General features: G+C 35.4%; 1 protein-coding gene across 6 annotated transcripts in view; it reads right to left on the bottom strand.

The window, feature by feature from the left end:
* Positions 1-26,635, bottom strand: part of ZRANB3 (zinc finger RANBP2-type containing 3) — a 50,206-nt gene that overhangs the window by 9,529 nt on the left and 14,042 nt on the right. For 5 of the 6 annotated variants that reach the window (XM_031053411.2, XM_031053412.2, XM_005154044.3 and 2 more), the window contains exons 3-15: positions 19,072-19,090; positions 16,989-17,167; positions 13,626-13,857; positions 11,232-11,317; positions 8,282-8,453; positions 7,755-7,883; positions 6,157-6,276; positions 5,308-5,427; positions 4,607-4,786; positions 3,058-3,210; positions 1,957-2,425; positions 657-860; positions 62-153 (exon numbers count right to left, since the gene is read on the bottom strand). In XM_031053411.2, the coding sequence (XP_030909271.2) occupies positions 62-153; positions 657-860; positions 1,957-2,425; positions 3,058-3,210; positions 4,607-4,786; positions 5,308-5,427; positions 6,157-6,276; positions 7,755-7,883; positions 8,282-8,453; positions 11,232-11,317; positions 13,626-13,857; positions 16,989-17,167; positions 19,072-19,090 (2,155 nt within the window). Of the gene's footprint in view, positions 1-61; positions 154-656; positions 861-1,956; positions 2,426-3,057; positions 3,211-4,606; positions 4,787-5,307; positions 5,428-6,156; positions 6,277-7,754; positions 7,884-8,281; positions 8,454-11,231; positions 11,318-13,625; positions 13,858-16,988; positions 17,168-19,071; positions 19,091-26,635 lie in introns of those variants that run through there. The other variant, XM_031053415.2, reaches the window with a different exon arrangement.

Genomic DNA, 26,635 nt, shown 5'->3' with positions numbered 1-26,635 from the left:
TAGGACAACACTTTACTTTGTAATTTTAAAGTTATAACAAACATTCATATTTCAGGTTTACCTTTGTATAGAGGTGAATTCTGTCAGTATTCTTGCTTGCACAAAACAAAAGCCCATCATATAATTGAAATGTGTCAGATTTATCTATGTCTCCTATAAGAGAAAAAATGTTGTCATTAAAAATATTTTTCTTCATTCACTCCATTCAGTCTATTCAGAAATTACAAATGTTTACATGTATCTAATTCCAGAACAACATAACGAGTTACACAACTCAAGCAGCAAGCTGTTATATTTGTGTATTTTATCTTCCTGTTTCTCATGAATTACCTATCATCTGGATTGCCAGTGGCTCTCTTGGAAGCAAGTAAATGCCATCATAAGTTTCAATAAAACTATACAGGTTCACAGCTGCTAGTTTGACACAGTTCTTAAGTCAGCCAAAAACTCTGTATTGCTTCAGGACTTGTATAGAAAGGCTGGGTTTATCCATCATCAAAATTCAATAAACATCTCAGGCTAAAACAAGAAAGTCATGTGCTAGTGCATGTACATCTATCAGATGTGTAGGCTTTTAAGTTGTTTTTCATGCCAGAGGCATTTAATACAGTTTTGCAACAGGATATAATAATTCTTTCATAGGAGTCCCACCTTACCGTTTCCACACTTTGTTTCACTTTCTTCATTTTCAATTTCAATGGTTCCATGTTTGCTGATTTCAACAGACTGCTGGGTCACTGTTTCCCCCAAATCTTCTCTTCTGTCTTTAGTACGGCACTCTGATCTCTCTTCATTTCTTCTGGAGTCCTCTGGCATGTCTTCTTCAGATTGGCTCAACAGAGTTTCACAATTTCTCTCAACTTTAGACAAAGAAACATACAAATGGGTACCTAATCAGGACAGATGTGGAGACAGGACTGTGTAACTGAAATAGGGAGGTTGTGAATGCTCCATCCCTGGCAGTGTTCAAGGCTGGGTTGGACAGAGCCTTGGGTGGCATGGTTTAGTGTGAGGTGTCCCTGCTCATGGCAGGGGGGTTTTGGAACTAGATGATCTTAAGGTCCTTTCCAACCCTTACTATTCTATGATTCTAAATTGCATTTTATTCTCTAATATTATGGTGCAACCACTTAAAAAACTAAAGCCAACTTTAATATTAGGAGTATAATCACATGGAACAAAGTTTTCCATCTGTACAATTTCATGCATGCAGTTTGTCAAATTATATACAGTTATATAATAATATAATGCAGTTAGCAATTCTATTTTATAGACAGTTATTGTAGGCCATAAACACACAAAGTAATTTTCCAGGCACTGAGCTGTGAAGTTCAGAAGTTGTCCTTACTTGAACAAGCACAGAAACTTAAATAAAATTAAAAAAAGAAAGAAAAAAACCTTACTCCTTCCTTTGCAACTAAATGTAAATATGGGGAGAGATTTATGAAAATATTTTATTAAGTTTCCAGCTAAATGAAGTAAACGAAATCTACTTTGACCTGCTGGACCAAGAAATGCCACATTTTCCACATAATGTCTCTCACAACGAATGCAAAATACCCAAGTTAATAAAGCTCCAATACCACACTGTTAAGTTCTGAGAGGTAGAGAAAAAGTTTGCCATTTCATTGGGTTTAGAATAACCATAAACCTCAAGGAAAAGGAGAGCTACATTTACTGCAAAGAAAACCAAGTAATACATCCTTCCTCACAGAATTTATATCCTGTTAACACTTATCTGAAGTTTCCATTTGTTTCAAATTAGACTTATGTAAAAGATCCTTGGGAAAAGCACCATCAAGAAGGATCTCTTAATGGGTACCTGTTCACATAAAGACAGCATTCTTCATATTCTGTCTGGATTTGTGTGTATGTTCAAAAAATACTGTATTTTCTGAAGCTAATCACAACTGAAATGAAAAATGCATATTTTTCTCAGCAGCACACATTACTTACCATTACCGCTTTGAGGACAATTGCACATTTCACAATAAGGGAGGAATTCATTATTACTGTAAGTGCAAACTCTACAGTGCCAAACTTTATTTAAAGCTGTGCTTTTGCTTGAAGTATTGAAGTCACAAGGAAGGATTTCACTGTTTTTTTCTGAAAACAAAAAGGGCTTCTTTCCAGTCAAAGGTTTTTTCTTTTTCTTACTGGAGCTGACTGGAGTAGATCCACTTAAGCTTCTCGCTTTTTTAGCTTCAGGTTCACAGGTACTTTCATGACAAATTGTATTCACATCACTTATTATTGTGGAATCCAGGTTTTCATTACTCTGCACTGCATCCTCTTGTTTTGTACCACCAGAAGGTTCTGAATCATTATGTAGTGATTCACTACCGCAAAATATTTTGCGTTTCTTCTCAGTGGATGATATGGGGGAAAAGAAAGAACGTATGTCATGCTGCCTTTCCTTTTCAAACTAGGAAAGAGGAAAGAAATATGTTAACCCCACTTATAAGTACTGCATCAAAAGCTGTTAAAATTGCTATTTTCCTCCATTAGTATTACCCTCTAATACAAAAAGCTATTTTTACTTTGGAGATGGAAACAAAAGATATTTTCCTCAAGAACAAACAGCTAGCAGAAATCGCAACTGACCATTCCTCTTCTGTTTTGTAAAAGGTATTTTCAATATTCTCACAAAACTTTGAAACAGCACAAATACACAGACGTGGTACATGCTATATGGCTTTTTTGATTATGTCTATTACAAGGAAAGGCTTATAAGCACTATTTTTAAAATAACAGCCAACTAAATTTAGTATTGCCATTAAGTAGTTTAAACAGGTATTCCTTATCTGACTCTGAGTGCGAGTGAGTCATCCAAGCATAACCTAAGAACCCACCAGAAGCCTGTAGATGACATTTGTACCCAAAAGAGCACTTTCCCCAACTTCATCTAACTTTTAAAATGGAATTTTTATTACTTTTTCTATTTATTTACTGCTTTTCCATTAGTAAAGTCTGCAGTGCACAGAAAGCTTACGCAATGAACAGTTACGTACTTTTTAAAATGAAATAAAACAGAAAAATATAAGTTTTGAGTCTCACATGTGTAAAGAGAAGTTCATTTTTGGGATCTTCTAGATTTTGATTTGGGGCCCAGGTCTCAGCAAAACTCAGAAAATCCCATTTCTCTTTATCACCTTCTTCAGCGTGCATTTTCTCTTTCTTGCCATTCAAGGTGCTGCCTGTAACTTTGGCCTGCAGAAAGATGACTTACATAAAGTTTCCAAGGAATTCACATGTTGGAACAAATTTATTTACCTACACTCACTCAATCTTCTTCGCTTGCAAACTTAATTCAGCATTTGCAAAGAAAGAAACTGTAATAATTCAAAATAACTTCAGTGATTAAAACTATTCCTGTTCCAGTGCCCATTTCTGCAAAAATAACAATGAGTACTGCATTTAGGACACTGTGACTTGCAAAGTTGTATATAAAATGTCAGTATTTATTTAAGTTAAAGAGTATACATTGGGTACCTCTCTTACAACCTTAACATCTTTCGCTTGGCATGACGAGACAAAGGCAGAATTAATTGAAAAAAGCAGTTTAGTGGCAGAACTTGTTAGCTAAATTGTTAGTGAATATACTGAGATCCATCTGTGTCACGTTTAAGGAGACTCTTAAAATGTACCAGGCTGATGGAGATTTTTTCAGAGGTACCTATGGTAAAAAGAACACAGAATTTCAATCCCCAACTGAACATCAAATACAGTTTGTAGTACCCAGATTCTTCAAGGTGTGAGGACTTTTCAGCAGGAGGGGAAAACATTGGCCAATGGTTATCAGTTTCCCAATACAGTAACTGTATGGACACAAACAACTGAACCCTTACAACACAGGGGTAGCCAAGTACAGGAACAAGAACCATAAGTCAGAATTTCCATCAGAATAAATCCCGTGTAACTACAATCTCAAATGATTCTGATAACCAGAGTTTAAGAGGCAGTTCTTTATACACTGACACTTCTGGAAATGTCAGGAAACAAGCGCTGGCAGAAGACTAACACACCTCAGTTATCAAAACAAGACACTAATGAATGGTATCAAAGGCTACAAAAAGGTCACAGAAGCAGAACAGCCAAATTATGTTTCTTAGTACTTTGAATTCTCAAAGATCTTCCAAGTTAGCAAAGAAAGCAGAATGGAACTCTTCTTCCTAACAAGGATTGTGTAGTCTGGCAACAGATGATAAGGTTACTGCAATGCTTCTGCCTCTCAGAACCGAAGTTTAATTAAGGCACAATATTCATCCAGTTAAAAAAAATCCCACACCAAACTCTAGCTGTCATGAGTGTGCAGAAAACTTTATAATTGTAACAACCAAAGCAATAAAAAGCTAGAGGATAAAAATCCCCAATCTATAGATGTGAGCCATCTCATTCATCTTGGAAAAAAGTTATTTATGTTTGGATCTTAAATGGAGAGCAAAAAGCTAGAAAAGACTAATTCAGAACAGCCATGGACATTTTGATGATTAGCAATTCTAGGTCCTCCAGATAAGGAAGAATGTTAATGTTATTTGGTACATGCACTTAAGTGTTATCTTAACCACAGCAAATTCTTGATTATTTGGTTCTACTCCACACATACCTTACGATTCAGCATTGCCCACATTAAAATATCCATTGTTCCTTTTGCAATAAGGAAGTGAATATTCACAGAACTGCACTGCCCAATTCGGTGTGCTCTGTCTTCTGCTTGCTTAATATGGCCTGGATCCCAATATAGTTCAGCAAACACAACATGAGTAGCAGCAGTGAAAGTTAAACCCTAAACAGAATAAGTATATGCAATTTAGAAAAAAGATTCCACAAGCAACTAAATATCTGAACGGGGGGGAGGGGGGGGAATCTAAAGGTTTTACAGGAAATTCTTACATAGAAATAAAAGGGACCACCTCAACAACAGATGAGCCTATTACACTGATTTCTTCCTTGGGCCTCAGATATAAGCAAGATTCAGAAAATACTTCAATATTGTATAAAGACTGCATGCTGCTTTTCATTACAGAAGTAACATCTATTTCTTACTCATCTGGTACTTTTAGAGAAAGAGAATTTTACTAATATTCAAGACTGAGATGCTGTTGCTGATCTTGCTTTTGCTCAAGTAATTTCATGAGAGGCTTAAAGAGTTAACATTATTTGTAAAAATGTTAGATAATATATGAGTCTACAAAAGACATATAGCATGAAGATAAACTGCATTCAGTAAATCACTTCTGTCACCAATGCCTTTAGTAACTATACTCTTCAAGTTTCCTATTCCACATATTTTATTTTTTGTCCTACCTGACCAGCTGCTTGAATACTCAAAATAGCAACGCGGGTATCAGGATCCTTCTGAAATTGATTGACAAGATGTGTTCTTTCTGCTGAAGGAACGCTTCCATCTATTCGTATGTAGCGAACCTATAACATATTAGAGACAAAATTACATTATCAGTGTCCATTTTTAGACCTAATCACCCTCTGTCCCCCAATAAAAATGTGAAAACATCTGTTCTATTCCTGTCATTGATACATCAGTACTCTTTTGCCCTTTGATTTACAATTAAGCCTCTATGTAGAAAAGTGTAGACTTAGCATTCCCTGTTTACAAAAGGAGAAGACAACGAACATCAGATCTTAAAATACAATACTCCAGAGCAGACTCTGTAATTTCCCTGACATGACTTATTAACCAATTATCAATCATTTGCAAAATAATAACAATATAAAACAGCAAAGTTAGCCACAATTCCCTAGCAATGGTTTAGAGTCTACAATCAATATAATATGAAGGTTGTCTGCAAACATTTTTACTGCTTTGAATTAAATATTCAGGTGCGATGACAGTGGTTTGTAAAAGAAAAAAAGTAAGACAGAAGCACATTGATAGGAAAACTTGGGAAACAACTGCCTACAATATTGTCAATAATAATAAAGTATCATATGAAATAGAAGTATTTATATTATCCTTGGATATAAAACAGTTCTTCAAAATCATAACCCCTTTTAATCCAGTGGCACTGGCATGTATATATACTTAAAATCCATAAATTTCTGTACACACAGGTAATTCTACTTAATTCAAACAAAGCTCATACGTAATTGTAAATTCTGAAGTTAAATTTGTGTGTGCATTTGTTAAATCATTACCTTTTTTTCTATAACTGCCTCTGTACAGGCTTGAAGCATGCTTAAGTGATGAGCAAAAACTAGGAACTTCAGTTTGTCATTTTCAAGCATCATTTTGATATAGTCCTTTACTGCTCCTGCCTGAAGTAAGAGAGTTTATTTTCATTAGTTAAGACACACAAAATATTCAAAAAGACAGTTTTGTTTTTATTTTAATGTCTTTCAATTTCCTGTAATATGAAAAGGTAAACTTCCATTCTTTTTTAACCATTTAAGACTTTAACAAAATTAACACTGTTAAAGTTAAGATTATTCAAATTAATAAAAACAATGCAAATTTATGTTGTCAAGAAACCTCAGAGAAAAAAAAAATAATCCAAACAGTTATAGTAAAAAAAAAAAATCACAGAATTAGCACTTCCTCCAGAAAAATGGCACTTCTTCCAGATTAAGATGTAGATAAAACCCCTTTTAGTTACAAGATCATTATCTGATGTTTTAAGCCACATTAAAAAAAAAACCCAAAAAAAAATCAAAATTGATTTGTGCCCAAACATTTCAAACAGAGATCTTGATTAATCAGAACTGTTGCTGCACCCACATAAAGCCATACATCAAAGCTGAAAGAATAATTTTGGTATTTTCATGATACTGTAATCATAATATTGCTCTATTGAAACATTCATAAAATTCTTTTGTTTCAAATGTAATTTTCCATATCTTTTACAAAAAGTGTTAAAAGTAACAGTGACAGTTAATAACAAAATTAATCAGTTATCAGTGGTTAGTGCAATACCCACTGCAGCAGTCCTCAGATTTCTTTTTTTCTCTCTTTTTTGTCTTTTAGCTTTCTATTTGAAAATGGATTTCCAGAGGGGAGAGACCAGAAAAGTGGGGAAGAAATAGCAACTGAACCACAGTGACATTTTTAAGATAGGGATAAAAAACAACCTGAAGGAGCTGGTCAGATTCTCAACTCTTCCTGCTCCAGCAGCAAGTAGAACTTGTTTGAATTTCTATCCCTTTCTAAAAATAGCTCAGCACAATGAAGCCTGATAGCAGGGTAAAAAGTAGGCATGTAAAACATTTTGGTCATTAACTTGTTTTTCCCTACATTCTAAGCTACAGTACTACTGGAAATACAGAAACATGGGGTCCCATTCAATAAAACCAGCTGGAGGGGACTGTTCTTCCACATTTATCCATGGGCTGAACTAGCACTGACAGAACGGAGTCTGCACAAGGGCTGCATCAGCACCATCCTGGGTCAGCTGCAGCAGCTGGTGGCACACAGGTATGTATGTCTCTGAAGCACCCACATTCAGTATATCCCTAAGTCTGTCAGATGCATTTAGTGCTGTTGGGAGGCTGCATGTTTGGACAGTCTCAGCCACCTTGGTGGACACTTTATCAGTAACAGTTTGAAGACTTAGCTCAGGCTACTATAAAGGGACTCAGCTTATTCTGTAAACATACAGGGGGAAAAAAGAGCATTTCTTCACATCGAGATTATAAGAAACCTGACCCTCATATAGTATTCAGGCCAATACAATTAATTTTATTAAGTTAAAACCAGACTGGGTATTTAAAATATATTAAGAAAAGACTTTCACACTTACCTTGGCAATGGCTGTTTCTTTATACATGCGTGTGATCAGATTCATGACTTCAGAAAAGTGGCTTTCAGCAGTATCTGAATTCAGATTTCTCATTAATTTCTCCCACTCTGCAAAAGTGGTATTTAAATTCTAATTGGTAGAAGAGATCAGTGGTTAGATACATAGTACAAAGTATACTCTACTTCAAAATATACATTTCAAGCACAAAATGTTTAGAAACTGAGTGTTTTTGAGAACTCTATCAAATTTGGCTGGAAGTTAATTGTAGGATTCAAAATCTTACGAAAAGTAAGACAGAAAGGAAGAAGTCTGTACTAAAATTACATTGACTTTTATCATTATCTGATGCCACAAGTTGCTATATTCATGCTTTTTGTTATATTTTAAAAAGAGTGGGAGATGCTGTGTTATATACTCACATTCTTCGCAACCACCTATAATACACATGCATACATATAAATACATACAAATACACAGATATTACTATTTACTAACAAATGTGTTTTTAGCAAAAGTGGAAAATTTACCTTAGCTGCAGCTTGTGGGAGGTCAAATGAAATACGCTGCCTAACTTTGGGGGGCAACTGAGTTAGAACATCATTCTTCAGTCTTCTGATCATTATTTCACTTAAAAGTTGGTGTAGTTCCTCTAAATTTGAAGCTCCTCTACAGTCCCATTGAGCCCTTTTACCAAAAAACCTGAAAATGAAAAATCAGAAACTGAGGGTACAAACTAGCTCTTCCAAATTCAACAGAAGCCTTCAGTACATAACTAATTTTAAAACACACTATTACATATGAAAGTGTGGTAGGTGACAATGCCTGGTGCTCCTGTTTACACCAGAGAGATGACTGCTTTCTGTCTGATTCTTTCCAATGCTAAAGCCAGAGCTGCTTTGACTTCCCAACAAATACTGCTGTCTGCAGGCATTACTACTCATCAGATGCATACAATCCTGTATTTCATCCCAGCTACACACTTCCCTTCTATAGGAAGCAAAAGTTTCAGGTATAATTTTATAACTCTTGTTTCAATGGACTGATGAGAAAAATACACCACCATGAGAATGTTCATTATTATATTATAGAGAGGAATAACTGAGAAAGAAGCTATCATGAAAGCTGCAAAGATCACCATTAATATTCCTTTGTTCCCCTCCCCCAAAATTCCCTCCTAGTTACAGTCAGAGATGGGATTTAAAGCTTAAGATACCATCTTTAAATGGAATACTATTTAATGATTAAGATTAAATAGAGGAAGTGGGTTTAAGGTTAAAAAAGCTAAAGGTTGAAAAGGGAAAGAATTTATTAATTTAGTTTTTCTTGATCTTTTTTCACTTTGTTGTTGTTAAGGAAGTGTTGCAGCAGGAACAGCAGCTTTTCTCTGTCAACATTGCCAAGAGATAACACAATAACAAGCAAGACAGATTTTGCTGCCTTTGGAGAGAAGCCCAGGTATCATTTTCCAATGCCAGGAGAGTATGCTGCAAGCATGCAATTTTACTGGTATTTTAAAATAAATTATAAATAAATTAGATAATTTTAAACCTTACCAACAGTATTTTACTTGGCTGCCTATAACCATTTAGGAAACAAGACTGAGGGACTCACTTCTGCAGTGGTGAGCTATTGGCATAAAACACATAGAATGCTCCGCAGATGGCAGACAGCATCATCTTTTACTCATATGCCTTCTTTGGTCTATTTATATGGCTGTCCTTAGACAGGTTTCCTCCCTCCAGCTTGCGCATTGGGGATATAAAAGAAATGGTAGACAAAAACGCACAGAAATACTTTGGACCTCATCTTTAGAATAGGTGTCCATGAACACCTAAAAAAAACCAAACCCCACAGCATTTTCACAGAAAGTGCTGCATAAAATAATCCTATCAGGTTTATTACCACAGGATGTTTTTTTTCAGCCAAGTCATGAAGACAAAGTTATTTACTGAAAACTTGCCAAACCCTGAACTTGATTTCTATTACATTTATGGTATTCCAAAAATAAGTTAACCATCTATGACTGAGTAGCTAACCATGGTGTACCCACACACACTTCTGGTGTGAAAATTACAGATGCATTCAGTCAAAACACCATGGGAAAAAAATAGCTTTTCCCTGAAAATTAGGCAGCATTGTTCCATGTTATTTGAAGTTAAACACTGATAAAATGTATAAGATGGAGGGAGAAAAACAAGTTATATGAAAATGAAACCATGTAATTATTACCATAAAAATTAAATCTAAATGCTACCCAATTTAGCTTACAAAATCTATTGCTTTGAAGTTACAGATATAAAATCTTATCTAAGATCTTTTTTAAAGGTTCTTCCTTTCTCATAACTTCTTTCATTCCAGATTGTATCAGATTCAGATGCATAAAACTAAGCATTTTATATCAGTTTCCTCTATCCTCTCTATTTTAGAATATAGCTAGAGAAACCTACCATTAAACTAAAGCTAAGGGAAGCAAGTCAGAGGGAAATTAATGCTCCTTAACAAGTTAAAGCACATGAAAGATGAAAATTCATTAAAGACGCAAGGGATAAAAATGGGTTTCATTCATTAGGCACATGTGTGTAAAAAGTGCATAATGAGCAATGTTACCTAGGAAATTGGAGGCAAGGTGGTGGACAATAACTTACAATGTCTTCATTTGATCCTTCAAAAAGAATTACAAACACACTACTGAGCTTCTGGGATTTTTATACCTTTACTTTTACCCAGTCAATCTATGAAATACAGAGAAAAGTACTGTACTTTCTTCCTGCCCATGCATGGTGGGATAACAAAAAGACTAGATCCCATAATAGAGATGTAAATTATTACATGACATGAGCATAAGACAGTCAGAAACGCCAAAGTTGCAGCTATAGTTGACACTCCAAGTCTAAAGGTAGAACCTACACATTTCATACTAGCAACAGTGAATTTGTAAATTATTTTGAAGTGCTGGCACTTTATTTCAGACTTTAATACCTTCCAATATTTCCTCAAATAAAGTCTCCTACCAATGTAATCCTTTTCTCAACCTCTTTGATGGAGGAGATGGTACCTGACCCTGGATTTCCAAGCAGGATGGTAATTAAGTACTACTTACTGATTCTCTCACTTCACGTGACAAGAAAATCAAAGACACAGGAAAATAGAGGCTGAAAAATCTGGCCTGGAGAGGCTGAGAAGGAAATCAGGCCTGGTTCAGCCTGGAGAACAGGAGGCTCTGAAGAGACCTCAGAGGAGCCTTCCAGTACCTAAAGGGGCTGACAAGAAAGCTGGAGACTTTTTACAAGGACAGGTCATGATAGGACAAGGAGGAATGGCTTTAAACTGAAAGAGGATAGACTTATACTAGATATTAGGAAGAAATTCTTCACTAAGCGTGGTGAGGCAGTGGAGCATGTTGTCCTGAGAATGACATGATCTTTAAGGCCCATTGCCAGCCCAAACTATTCATGATTCTATGAACTATAGACATACCTGACACGAGCATTGCAGTATTTTTTGGCATATTCACTCCAAGTTCCAAATCTTCTTGGAAACAGTGCCTCAATCTGCATGAAAAGCTGCATTTAAAAAAAAAAAGATACTGAAAAATTGCCTGCAAATATAAGACTATTTAGAAATAATTATTACACGATTACTGTGTTAAATTTACATTCAGTAGTTGCACACAAAGTACACAGCTTAGTATGCATGCAAAAATGTTCCATAGGAGTATGCACATGCCTTGAGACAGGACAGTTTTGGGAGACCCTCAAAGAACAGAGTATCCTGAACATCATAACACAATGCTGATGACTTAGAATAGACTTATACTGGATAAGAAAACATAGATAAGAAGATGTTATTCCTAAAAATGCAATTTCTGTCGTTTGCAGGTACATGGGCTTCTGCAAAGCTTCAGTGCAGCTATTCCATGGGTAGTCTGTTTCAAAATACATGGAAAACCTATTCATTCTTTAGTTTTACTTCAAAAAACAGACAATGACAATACAGACCAGAAATTCCATGCCTTTCTTCCTTGTTAAATATCAGAGAATGCTTTGTTTTAGAAGAGACCTCGTTCCAACCCTCCCTGCCACTGGCTGGGACACCTTCCACTACACCAGGTTGCTCAAAGCCACATAGCAGGACGTAAATATCAGTTTAGACAACCTAAAGAATCTAAAATCAACCTAAAGAACCTAAAAACAAGCTAAAAAACCTAAAAACAAGCTAAAGAACCTAAAGCCACGAAGAATCCTACTTTATAAGCTGTTTTACTGTCGAAGCTTTCTGGATTCAAAGACCACTGCTAGATCTGACATACTATTCAGAAGTAGTGGGGGTAGCATAGAGACAAAGAATGATATAGAAGGCTCTCTCCCATTCCCCTGCAAATCCTCTTAAATCTACTTGCATCACTTCTGCCATGTAAGCTTTCATATTACATAATCACATGCTAGTGACCTCTCCGAAAAAAATAATCTCGTTCTTCGCAGGCTTCTTTCCAGACAAAAGTTAGAAAACTGAAAAGCAGTATTAAGAAAAAAAAAACTAGAAAACAAGCCAAAACAAAAAAACTTCAAATCCAACCCCCAAAAAACCCCTCCCCAAACCCAATTTAATCACCCAGCTGAAATGCTATCTTGATATAGATCTAGGTCAAACAAGAAACTGCCTGTAATTATTTGCTATAAAAGTACAGAAATACAAATTAATCATGTTTTTTGTTTCCTATATATATTCCTTTTAAAGACTTCATAGAAAGATTCTGCTTATGACACAGAACTGATTAGAAGAGATGTAGTACTTTTACATTCTGCCTTATAAGCCATGGCAGAACTTCGGTGCCACTATAAAAATGTCTCAATTTATTTTCTATTTGTACATCAGTCTTGACCCCATTACCATGATCAAGGAAAGTTTTTATGGAATTTCCTTCAAAGGCCTTTTGCAATGTTGCTTACTGATCTTTGTACCAATGCACAACACACTTTCTAACTTCAATTCATCTTCCAGGATTGGTTGCAATATCTTTGGTGCAGGCAGTTTCAGAATTGCCCATACCCACAGATATAAAGATTTGTTTTAAAGTTTTAAGCAAACACTCATAATACACCAAGCCCTTTTTCATACTGTGGATATCTTTCTCAAGATATAACCTCTCTGACCAAATTAAGGGGTCTTGGCATAAGTTCTATTTACACAACAAGAACCTCTAAAGTGTAAAGTATTACCTATATAACCTTTATAAGTTCCTTGTACACAAATCAGCTCTTATATTCCATTAATTTCTACGTTTGATAAATAAAGGCAGTTTTCTTGGGTTCAGTATAAAATCCAAGTAGGTTTTAATTTCCTCTCAGCTCCTCCCCAGATCTGTAACTTGAACTTCCACCAAAGGAAAACTTATCTTTCTGGACTGCAACAAGCATAGGATGTATTTTTTTCCACTTATGAAATACAAGTGAACATTAGGAATATTCGAAAGACCAGTGATAAATAAAGGACTTCCTGTATCAGATGATCAAACAGAAGATTTAATACAAGCTCTGATCTACCAAGGACTCTCTTACACAGTAGAACAAAATAATTATCTACTCCAGCTCTTAATTTTCTCTTCTACCCAACAGTCTGTTACATTCAAGATTAATTTCTTATAGCAAACACTGTTTCAAGTCACCTGTGCATGAGCGTGAAAGAAGTTTGTAAAACATCAATGCAATCAACTGAAAGACACTGTTTTAGTTTCTCATACTTATTCTTCCTAATACAGCAAGTGCAGGTTTGATGTTATAATGCATATAATTGTACATATTCAAGTAAACTACAGAATTGTTCCTTTATTACTGATACTATCCTTAAAAACCAAAACACTATGTCAAATACCTCTTCAGGTCGTCCTAGAGCAGGAGTTCCAGTAAGAAGAATAGCTCTAAGAGCCTTCTGCACAATTGGCAACAAAATCTTGCTACGGGTGGCATTTCTGGATTTCATGTAGTGTGATTCATCAATCACAACTACCTTAAAGTTCTGCCTGTACAAGGTGTCTACTAAAGTCTGTGCATCAGAAGTTAATAGGCCATACCCCAGAATCGTTACTTTGCTGGTTGATATCCTCCTAAAAGAGAAAATCCGGAAGTTTTCTTAGCAAATTTTCATTATAGAAAAATGGAAATAGCAAAGGAATTGCACCAAACTAATTTTTTTTAAAAAGGGACATATGTATGATTGATTAATTAGTGGGCTGTCAAACTAATAACAACAGCTTTTTGTGTTTAAAACATTTTAGCATCACACATTTAAAAATCACACACATTTCATTGCCATTTTAAAAGACAGACATTGCATTTAAAAGGAACTTTATTTATCTGGTTGCATTGCTTCAACTTGTGCTGCTTTCTAGGAGTATTGTATAGGACAAATCTACTTTTTGGATAAAAATATTACACAAGTCAGATCATTATGAGCACATTATGTAAACAGCACCTAAACACATGAAGTAATAAAAATCAAGGCACAAGATAAAATTTCGTGCTTAGTTGGAAAGGAACTTCTTACAATAAATTTAAAGGCATAGATAGGCCCAAGGCACAAATTAATTTTTAATCACTAGAGAGCACTGTAGCCCTTCAGGAGTCTTTGAGCAGCACAGGAACTCTTAGAGTTGTTAGACAAACAAGTCACCAGAATGAGAGTCATAGCTGGTCTACCCATCTGTCAGATGCTACTGCTCTGCTGGCATGATTTTTATTTGTTCTCCAGTAGCATCAAAGATCTAACTAAGCTGTATTTATGAGGAAGAAAGGACATGCATGTGTACATTCATGCCTCTGGGTATAGAAGAGACAATGGTTAAGAGCACCAGCACTGTGGTCAATGCACTACAGATTCTGGCCATTACTGCATTGATAAATGTAGCAACCAGGAAAGCAAGTATTTCCCCTACCCCTCTGTGAAGGATGGATAAAAAAAAAATCCAAAATTATTTATTCTTGGTGGAATCAATTTAGTCAACAAACATCCAATTCTAAATTTTGTTACAAATTGTAAGAACCTCAACTGATGCCTAAGTATATTTTAATCTGTTTAAATTAAGTTAAACAACATTGAGGCAGTAAATTTCATTGCTGAAGTTTTGAAGAAAAGCACGTATGGAACGGAGAAAAATCCAAGCTGAACATATGGAAGCAAAATGTTACAAAATGCTAAACCAAGTTTGGTAGCTGCATTTTTGCATTTTCTTGCAAATACTTATAACATTTTTTAATGTTAAAATATTAATTAGTTCAACAGCTACCTCATTTACAGCTAGGGAAGCCTCCTGGGAGTTAAAACAAGCAGAAACACAAGTTTTCCTCTTCCCCTGCTGTTGAATAAAAGTGATAATGGTAAAGGACTACTTATTTTAAAAATCTTAAAGAGAGAAAATGAACAGAATTATTTGCCATTTAGTTTTGCCATTATTTTCCCTATGCCACATTTCTCCTTTCTGCATTCAGCACTATAAGCATTAAGTTTGTGTGCATTTTAGCTAAATAGCTTAAAAAAAAGGCTCACTGGATACTTATTTTAGTTCCCATATTCCTGTGATAAACTTACATATTGACTATCAGTAGCAACTACTACTTTTAAAATTAATTTTCATTTGAATTTCTCTGGTTACCACAAAGAAGGTTCCAAGCTACTGTCCCACGTGCACATCTTGGAGGCCAAATTACTGTCTGATACTCCCCAGACAAGATGAAGATCACCCTCCCTTACGCAGAAGTTTTAGAACAACGTGTAGACATTACCATGAAATCAAGCAGGTCATTTACAGTAGAGCAGATTAAACAATACCCTTGTAATTCAGTGTAATAGGAGAGTTATTAGAATAACAAACAAGACTGAAAGTCTCACTTTGGTGAATTCATGTTATTAAGCCTAAAGATAGAAAGCCTAGGACATGATGATGTTTTCAATTATTTAGAGAATATTTAACTCACAAATTTTTTCAGTACACTAAATAGAATTTTAACAGTAATTACTATCTTGTTTTAAACATATATAAAAGTTTTCTAAAAATGTGTTCAAATTGTTTTACAGAAGCTAATGAACACAAGGTAATTCATCAGGGTTGAAAAATAACTGTGTATGTTCAGTTTGAGACACACTGAAGTAATCTAATTTTCAGCAGATGAGCACTTGCTATTTTGCAAGAACCATAGAATCATAGAATAGTTAGGGCTCCAAAGGACCTTAAAATCACAGAATCCCAAGGGTTGGAAGGGACCTCAAAAGATCATCTAGTCCAACCCTAGTTCCAACTCCCACCTGCCATGGGCAGGGACATCTCAACAGACCTCTCAACTTTAAAGGAGGTGAGCTACAACTATAATATAATAATACAAAACTGACACACCAGGTCATGCTTCTATCCAGAGGGACCACAGCAGACTGGAGAAAAAGGCTGCCAGGCAACTCATGAATTTCAACAAGTAGATAGTCCACCATCCAAGACAGTAGTAGATAGTCCACTATTTCCAAGATAGTCTACCATCTTGGGAAAAAAACCCATGCACCATTATCTGGGGCCCATCCATCTGGAAAGCAGCTTAGCAGAGAAGGACCTGGGGGTCCTGGTGGGTGTTGAACGTGAGCCAGCACAGTGCATTTACAGCAAAGAAGGTAAATTACCTCCTCAGCTGCATTAGACAAAGTTATTACCAGCAGACTGAGTGAGGTGATCCTTCCCTTGTACTCAGCACCAGTAAGGCCACACCTAGAGCGCTGTGTCCAGTTCTGGGCTCCCTAGTACAAGAGAGACATGGATGTACAGGAAAGAATACACCAAAGGGCCATTAAGGTTATTAAGGGCCTGGAGAACCTCTTCTGTGACGAAAGGCTGACTGGGACTGTTCAGCCTAGAGATGAGAAGACTCCAGGAGGTTCTTACTAATGTAAATACCTGCAGGGAAGGTGTAAAGAAGGAGCCAGGCTCCTTTCCATTTTGCCTAGTGATAGGCCCAGAGGCAATTGGCACAAACTGAAACACAGGATGGTCCCTCTGAACATGAGGAACACTTTTTTTTTATTACTGCAGGTGTGACTGAGCACTGGCACAGGCTGTCCAGAAAGGCTGTGGGGTCTCCATCCCTGGAAATATTAAAAAACACCTGGGCACAGTCCTGGGCAACTGGCTCTAGGGGGCCTTGCTTGAGGACAGCAGGGCTGAACAAGTCTGTCTGCAGAACAAAAAACTTTACTCACCCAGTATCAGTTTTGCTCTGAATGATGCTAATATCATCTGGAGAGAGTTCTGGAATCCACTTCTCCATCTCATCAACCCAAGGGTACCTCAGAGATGAAGGTACTACAATTAAGAGAGGCCATTCATTTTTATAGTAATAGGAGATGGCAATTGCTTGAATTGTTTTACCTAGCCCCATCTGTGAAAAGATAAAAATTAAAAACAGAAGTCTCTGCTTAGAAAACATATTCCATTCCACCAAAATTATTTTGCAAAGACAGAACCAGATAAAGGAAACAAAGCCAAAGAGTTACCTGCATAGTATCTATTTCCTTGTCAATTTGTTACCACAAATCGTATTTTACAAAAGTAGATGCCTCTCTTTAAATGGATTAATATATATATTTTATCTAGTTAGCTCACTAAAGCTGAAAGAAGCATTTCCATTCATTTCAGAAAAGTTTCTTTTCAGGGCCTTAGTAGGGTAGACTATAAAGATCAAACTCTTTAACTTGTTAAGCTACCAAAAACATTTTTTAAAGACTATGCAAAGGACAGAAAAATATGGGATGTCTTATTAAAATAAAAATGACAACTTTATGGTAAGTTGCATATGCAACTGAAGAACAAAGAAAGATCTATATGAAGAACTTGACTTTTGACCCAGGAGGTCAACAAAAAGAAACTACTGCTTTCATTCACCACGGCTACCAGTTTCTCTTTACCACAGAAGTGTAAGTTCATCTAGTGGAGAATTCAGGTTACATGAGACATTTCCAGACTCCTGTTAAGCACTAAAGCAGAGACTGGCCTTAAAGTATTCTTTCACTTTAAGATTACTAAAGCAATCTTGAAGTTTGGATTATCCAGTGGATATTTCAATTGATTTGCTGCTATCTAACTACTCATGGTACAGACATAAAAGAACAACTTATTTATATCCTGAGTATTAAGTTTAAATGGACTGATGTAAATATATCATGAGGAGATTTCCCAGGTAATAGAAGAAAACATAATGAATATTTCTACTATTACTAGAAAGAAAAAAAAGTCAGAGAAGTACTGCGATACGAAGTTTCCATTCAAAACTGCCAAGTTTTCATTAAAATTTTCCTGCAAGCATCCCTAGCATCACCAGCAATGCTTGAGCCAGCTGAAAACAAATCCAATTGAAAAAAAAAAAGAAAAAAAGTTAATTTTTTGTTGGTTGCCACAGCTGTCTCACTAACTCAAGACTGCCCAGTTACTGGTGATGGTCCAGGCAACTGAGCTGAAATGAGCAGGGAATAAATGGCACATCTCTTCACAGTAGCACACCTGTTACTGAATCTATATCCCATATAGCTGATCACCTGTCTAGGTTAGACTCCCATCACACACACTCATTTTCCCTCTTCATGTTTCAAGAAAACCTAAATTAGAATAAGGAGACCACATCAATACCCAAACATTACCTCTTTTTTGATAAAATTTTAAATTGACAACACATGAAGAATATTATACTCTAATAAAAAAAATGTCTGTGGGAAGAAATGCTGGAATCAAATTTCCCTAACATGGAATAAAATACAAATTTTCAACTGTATGGGAGTAATGAATTTCACTATTACTGCCTGATCAGTGCATTTAAGAAAATTCAGCTTTGGAAGGCATATCTGTTCAAAATCTACCTCTTTGGGCCAGGAATGTCTCCTGATACATTAAAAAAAAGCTATGCAATTATAAAGTGCTAAAAAATAAGTCATCTGAGTTAATATTTTTAAGAGTGAGTAATAGAGGAGATTTAACCTAAATAACTGCCTAAGTTTTCTCAAAGCTTCTTTTAAGCTTATGTCAATTTTCATGTTTGGCTTTGTGGGGGTTTTTTTGTGCTGTTTTTTTTTGGTGTTTTTTTTCCCCCCTCTGTGCTTGTAGTTAGGTTTTGTTTGTTTGTTTTTATGCCCCTGCTTAGATATTTTCAGATTATCTACTGAATATCACAGGAACTATGCTTTTTCATTACCAACCTTTCTGCCCACATCTCTCAAACAAAAAAGGTCACATCTGCATGAAGCACATTCACATAAGAAAAAACAGTGTTAGAGAAACAGAAACATCACTTACCTCATCAGCAATCATGCACCTGAATAAGAAACAAGGAGAGGAAAAAAGCAAAAATTAATAGTAAATGTAACAGATAAATTTATAATAAACAATTTGTAAGTATTGGTTTAAGTTATGCATTTACTGTACCAATGAAAGGAAAAAAGGTAGACTTCATTCCTACAGATACCAACTGCAAAAAGTAACTTTGTTATGAACTTGAAACGAAGTATGCCAATTATTGTAAAAATGTAGATTCAATTTGTTAGCATTACTGAAGAACTTGCATTGTAAAATTGAATTGCTGCTTTGGTTTAATGGTAAATTACTTGTAATCTTAAGTGACATTTTCAAAGCAAGAAGGGCATCTTCAATTTTTTTCTGCCTTTCAGATGCACCAATGGTTTTGTTGCTTCATGATTATGGATTATTTGTATGTCAGAATGATTTTTAAAGCTGCTTCCCAGAACTGTCACATTTGTTTTGAAACAGAACAGATAACCCCTCTCTCCCACCAATTGTATTAGCTAAAGTAGTAAAATAATTGACTTTTTAGTTGTTTTGGAGTCACTTACTTAATGTTATGCCATGTAAAGACAATGATAATTCCAAGTCCACAGTCAAAACTAGCATCTGTTCAGCATCTTTACATTTTCTAAACATTAAATGTCACCTTTGATATGAATTTCTTACAGGTATTTTGAGTTATTTAGTACATACATTCTTAACTCAAGTAGGCTCTAGGGAACTTAAATGTTTCTAGCCCACGCAAAATTCTTCATCAAATCTCTGAGACTGGATGAAGGACAAAGGAAATTGTTTGATGGACATTTAGTTAAGCCATTAAATGGATAATGCATATTTCCAAATGTGTATCCACTGTTATTTTACAATCTCAGCTTTCAACTACTTCACCGATTTTTACCTCTGCTACTTTACACACTTTTCCAAGCTGGAAAAACCTCCCAACACTAAAACAAACAAAACCCCCCCCCAAATCTATCCAACAAACCTATCCAATTCAAAAGCATTATCAAAAGAATTACAAGAGCTTGTCCCACCTCTAGCAATTATTAGATAAAATACATATATCAAATTCACACACACTAACGAATTCAGAGGAAGGCACAAATCCAAGAAAAACTGTGAAGGTAAGAGGGAGGTGAAGAAACAACCTACTCCTGTTAAGTCTTTCAACAAGGAGATGACTTAAAATTTCTCTTTTCTCCTACAGCAACCCTGGATTGCATGAAGATACAGATTTATTAAGTATCTTCAGACTAGACTCAGGGAAGAAGCAAGGCAAGATCTGAAACTGGCACAAAGTGTGAATTTCTGCAATTTCATAGCAATACCTGTTTGGGCTGCAGTTAGGCAACTGGCAATTAGATTAACTTTCCAACTAGTAAGTAATCTGGGAAGTTTTTTAAGTCTTAAATAATTTTCTAAATTGTCATAAAAAGCTAACTGGAAGAATCACTCCCACCAGTCAGTATCACAGTGCCACACAAAGGGCATAGGCTTAGTCAAACCATTGACTGAGAAACACAGCAATGAGTGTGTTGTTGATTGAACTAAGTGACAGCAACAGACTGACAGCTCAATGCAGTCCATCACTTGGCTTGAGTATTTATAGATGTTTACTGACAGAAAAAAGGTGCCATGTCTCAGAAATGATGAAATATTTCAAGCTCTGGAAGGGAATAAGCTTCACAGGCCACTATGTCTTCCCCTTGACACAAGCCTTCTGCCTTGTGGCTTCCACTTATTATCTCCAGTAGTTTACAGTCACAGATGCAAACTAGTCTTGATGAATTGCTCTTGATGAATTCTTCTTCATAGTCTGTTCCCAGCCACTGCAACTTCTAGGGAAACTGAAACTTCCTGTACTCCTATGCCACATACTGTATGTGCACCCACTGCACCATGTAACTGAACTGCAATACTCCTTCCATGAAAAAACAGGAAAAATTTTCCAGGTCTTTTTGTCTGTAATAAAATTTAACATACCAAGATATAACTGTTCTGTATTTTGATACCAAAAATCTTCTAAAGTAATACGGAACTGCTCCTGAGTGGTATGTACTCTGAAGTTAGTGTAGCTACCCAAAACCACAACAGAAGTCTTTTCTGCATGAATCCCAGCCTCTTTAAATTAATGATTAATTAGAGCTGTCATTATGTCTAATAATGCATATATTGCCATGGAGCCAAAATGGACATTTCTGTGGTCAGAACAGAAATCTCAGCAGAAGATGTATTTTCCAGATATGATGTACAAAATAAATATTTAATATTCTGAGAAACATGGTATACTGCTGTTTGCTCACTCCATCTGCCACTGTAAGTTTAATCAGTTTCTTTCAACTAACAAAAATAATTCAAAATATATCTTATATAACAATTTTTATAAGTAACAAACTATCTATTTACAATACCTTTGTAACCACAGCTCCCCATCCAGTTGTTAAGGATGGAGCAATGAAGCTAGAGGAAGAAAACATAACAAAACAAATCCTTAAGTTTGCAAAGATTTAGGAAGGAAAAGGGCAGGAAGAGAATTATTTTTTGTGGTGACTCATGATTGTGGGGCCTTAATGCCTATGATATGCAGCTGGGCAAAGACATTTATTTGCAGACAACTAAAACACAATGCTAATTTAAAAATAATGTTAGCTTTCGCTCACTTCAAAGACTGGGGTTTTTTTTCCCCTTTATTTGATACTCATTGTTAATTGCCTGAACTGAAGTTTACAAACCCAAGTCTTTCTTTTTGCAGATTCCTTTAGAGATCAACTTCTTTCAGTACAATAATCAGTTTTTTCAGAACAGTTTGAAGCTTTAAATTAGTTGGAATGCACAACAACCTAGTACTGCAGGGATTTTTAAACTCCTCACACAAATGTAGAAAATGCGTAAGACTATAGCAGCTAGCTACAGAGCAGAGGCATCTCAAGAATAAACCAAAGACCACCTTCAGCAATATAGTATAAGGATATCAGAGCAAATGTACAAATATAGCAATAACCAAGAGTATATTGCATCCAAGTAGCATCTGGTAGTAAGGAAATCTGGTAAAGAGGACAGGAATACAAATGTTCCTTGCCAACTTGTGCTGACAAATACAGTATTTCTCAGTATATCAAGTTACATTTTAGTAGAACTGCATAAATAATGAAATGCTAATTAGGCCAGTTCAGACACACAAAAATCAATCAGAATACATAAGACCCAACTGCACTGTACTTTGGCATATGTGAACTAACTCTTTGGACTCTCACTCTTTTTTTCAAGGTAACAAGCTAAAATGAAGAAATTCAGAGTGATTTACAAATTGCTTTGACAACTAGAAGATGAATAGCAATTAAAATAAAAAGCCTTAAGAGCACATCAACTATGAGAACAGATTTTTCTTTGCATAAAAGTAGATTTTTTTCATTAGAGCAAAGTATAGCCACTGAAATTTTGATGATGAGTATCTGCTGAAGAATAAGAAGCTGTTCTGTTTTTCTTTATGCACTCATTTTCAGACTGTGCTCATAGAATCTTTGCTACTATAGTGTATTTTTTCATGTCTTAACTTTCACTTAATATGTCTGAAGTGAAATTTCTTATGTAGCAGCTTATAAATGTTTATAGAAACTCATCATGTTGTTGCTGGTAAATGAAGTACAGAGTATCTGCCATCATTTTATCTATAAAATAACCACTCTTAAAAGATAATGAGTGTAAAGTGATCAACACAGTTTTATCTTCCTTGTTTCTGCACTACCAACACAAGGACAGATTCCACAGAAACACCCATATGCTTAGAAGTTACGTATCTACAGTGATATTTTATTATTTAGTTAAGCATTCATTGTCTTCCCCCAATCAATGCTTTGTCATAAGGAGCTTGGATTTTCTTCCTATACTTGCAACGCATACAGTTTTTTAGTCATTTAAACATTCAGCTACACACATCAGATTGATATTAATCAGGTGCACAAAACTGTTTTTAAAGCTCAGGTTAAGAGTATCTGAAGATGTTAAGTCCTGTGTTAGGACAGTTAGCAACATGAATCACTGCTTTGATTCACAGTGTTTATACTCTAATTCCTAAAGTGCTACAGTTTTAAAAGTGCCAATTAATTAACATTACTGACACACCTGACAGAAGTTTTGAAATGACACAAAACGTAAGTTTATAACTAGAAGTTAATAAAACTATTTTAAGTGTAAGCTGAGGATATTCGAATTATTTTATGACTGAATGCATTTTAGAGCATTTATCCTCTGTAGCTTTCACAGTTTTAGAATAAATATAATACATTAAAATGACTGCTTAATGTAGTTACAAAATATGAGAAGTCCAAAATTCTTTATTTTTATTGCCCTAGAGTCTAATTAGTTTATATTACTAAGATGGAAGTCATCAACTGTTTCCCATTTATAATCACCGTAATTAGATTTGAAATGTAAAGAACTTTCCTGTCATTATAGTCGAAATCACACAGAACTTAGATCTAACAGTTGCATTAATCTAGCATTAAAAAGCAATACTTCACATTTTGCTTTACATAATCTTAAAAATATGCAGCCTCTATTTAAAACAAACTTCAGGATGTTCTATATTATTGCAGTCAGACAAGTTGCCAACAGGAACATAAAGGTTCCAGGCTGTCAGAGCAGAAAAAACAGATCTTCAGCTACACTGAAGGGACAAATATGTATTTTCGTTTCATGTATTTTGACTGCAAGAAGACAGACTTCTTGTTCTCTGAAGTTCAATTAGTCATTTCCTCTCAACTGGTAGTTACCCAATCTGAGCTTCATCATTCATATCCCATCTGTTCATATGACACCTTAATAATAGCTCTATCTGAGAATATAAATCAAGAGCTATGATACACAGTTTCATATCCTGTTATAAGCTCAGCCCACATGGTCAAAAGTTTCAGAAAAGCAGAGGAAAAAAAATCATTTGAGATGTCTCAGTTACACTTACTCTCAGCAGCCAAGACAACCAGGCAAAAACCACCAGTCAATGGCAAAGTCTTTCAGATTCTTTCCCATTTGAATTTTAAATGTTTCCCTTCTTCGTAGTGAATCCTGTGGCTAGCATTTGAATATCTGTCCATTTATCAAGGAAATCTGCTATTTTTTTTCCTAACAGAAAGCATTAGAATCTCACCAGAATGTGTTGCAGATGCTGCTACAATCTTCCTACTATTTGTAACCCTTCTGCAGTTTTAGGATTAGCAATGGGCTTCAGACACAGTAATATCTTTCATAAATAGAAGGAAACTACATAGTCTGGTCTCCACTAAGATTTAAAAACCCTTTCATTTCAAGATGTATTAGCTTTAAAATAAAACTACCTTTTCCATTAAAATGCAAACACGAAGAGCAAAAGAGGAAGCTTATTTGAGAATGTATCCTGGTAAGTGAATATGCATGCAGAAATGACAGCAAGAAGTCTACTGTATTGGTTCACTGCAGGGGCACATAGGTCCAAAGTGCAAGAACCTGAGGTTATACACAAAACTCATCACTGTGTCTGAAGCTTTCTTCTAAATGTGAAGAATCATGTAACTTAAGGGACTAGTCAGATGAGTCAGAACCACAGAAGAAGGTATCAGGAGTTAGTATGCATCATCAGAACAGTCCTGTAAAGGTATCAATGACCAAGCAAAGATGTGCTTACAGATGTGTTTACAGATTCTTACCACAGCAAGCCTTCGACACAAATCAAAAGTTAGCAAAAAACAGAAGGAACTAAGAAAGTAAGACAAAACCTAGCCTTACGAAAGCTCTGGTCAGAAAAGCTCTGCCTCTGGAAGGACAGAAATTATATTTTTTCAAACCTCAGAGAGCACAGAAAGGGCTCCTAGTTCTGCTGATGTCAAGATGATTGGAACCAACTTTGCAAAGCAGAAGGAGAAGCAGATGTCTAAAATTTTATGGAGATGAGCTGACTGGAGAAGAAGGAAACTAAGGATAAACTCATGCAGCATATGTTATATAGCCATGAGAAAATAGTCTGTATCAAAAAGAGATTAATATTAAAACAGTTTCATAAAATGAGTGTCAGAGAAGAAAAAACTGTTTAAATCAAAATAATTTCTATTTCTGCATATCCAAGTCACATTCAGGTCACCCCTCTGGAAATGTTTGCAATATTAACAAAGCAAAAAATATGGTTAAAGTTTCTTATATAAATTATGGCTCCTGCAGCAAGATATCTTTGCAAAGACAAGGAATCTGATTTTCAACTTTGCTCTTGCAAATCACCAACACACTGACATGTATCTAAGGTCTATACAAACAAGAATCCTACAAAGTCTTACAGTCTTTGCTAGAGGTTTCTTGTAACTACAGAAATAGCGGGCAAAAATAACCTCTCTAAACTAGATACTTCTGCTTCCTTACATGGAGGATTAAAACCTAAAGGGGTACAGAAATCCAAAGTACCTATTGCTTGCTTGTGGGAATTTAACTTCTTGATTAGTTTTCAACAACTATCTAGAAAAAAAGTTAGAACTTCAGGTAACTGTTTCAGAACAAACTCCTTCACTTTTAAGTGCATTTTCCAGGACAAACAGTCAAAGAAGTAGCATTTCATTTCTTAAAATACTGAAAAATTTTGTTACTACTCAAATGAATTAAAGCTGTTTTTGTTAATGCAGTCTTTGGAACATGTTGTACAGAGGAAGCTTGCATCTTTCTCTCACTAATGTGGGTGTCCTGATATTCTTGGGATTCTCACCTACTCATGTGAGTCAGTTTTATATAACGCTACAACATATAATTTACCTCCTACACACAAGCCAACACTTTAGCACTAACATCTTAACCAAGGGTTATTTAAGGAATCTGAACTTAGTACATTTTTATATAAAACTGCGCAAGCAACCATTACATTTGTGTGTCAGTAATCACAGCATGCAGTCCTAAAACTAGAACAAAGAGAGCTCACTTCCTTGCAATAATAATCAAGGTTGTTTCACCAAAAATAGATCCCCAGAAGATTAAGATAGATTATACCCTTGCTCTTGAACTACACCAGGTGTTTTAAAAAACCCTAAATAATAAAAAGCCAGTCCTTAATCTAATGTAAGATGCACTTAATTGCCACATCTGAGGTGCTAATGTTTTTCTGAAGGAGTGTAGAGGAGAACAGTTGTACTGTCTTATGCTTTTCTCCAACACTCTTCAATGTGTAATGCACAAATCATCTAAAATGCTTTATTAAGATTTGAAAGCCATGACAGCATATTTGCAAGTGTGTTCTACTATTTTAGCTTTGACCAAGATGTATGGAATAACACATATCAAGTTGAAGGTTAAACTCAGACAATTCAATAGGTTTTTACAATATATTAATTGAACTGTTAACTGATAAAAATTCTAATCAAGATGACACCTAATTGTGATAGTGAAAACACTTTACCTATTCAGTCACTGGCTTCAGAGACAAACTGGTTCACCAGCTGATTCAGTGCAAGAAAAATTGACTTCAGTTAACTGGAACTGTAGGAAAACATCAACTACTTTCATACTGACAACCTAAGCTATAAACCTTAACCTTGGTATTAATGGCATC

This window comes from Melopsittacus undulatus, chromosome 4 (genome assembly GCF_012275295.1).
Source record: "Melopsittacus undulatus isolate bMelUnd1 chromosome 4, bMelUnd1.mat.Z, whole genome shotgun sequence".
Classification (NCBI taxonomy): Eukaryota; Metazoa; Chordata; class Aves; order Psittaciformes; family Psittaculidae; genus Melopsittacus; species Melopsittacus undulatus.
The sequence above is the reverse complement of the archived record's forward strand: the minus strand, read 5'-3'. Positions and strand labels throughout refer to the sequence as shown.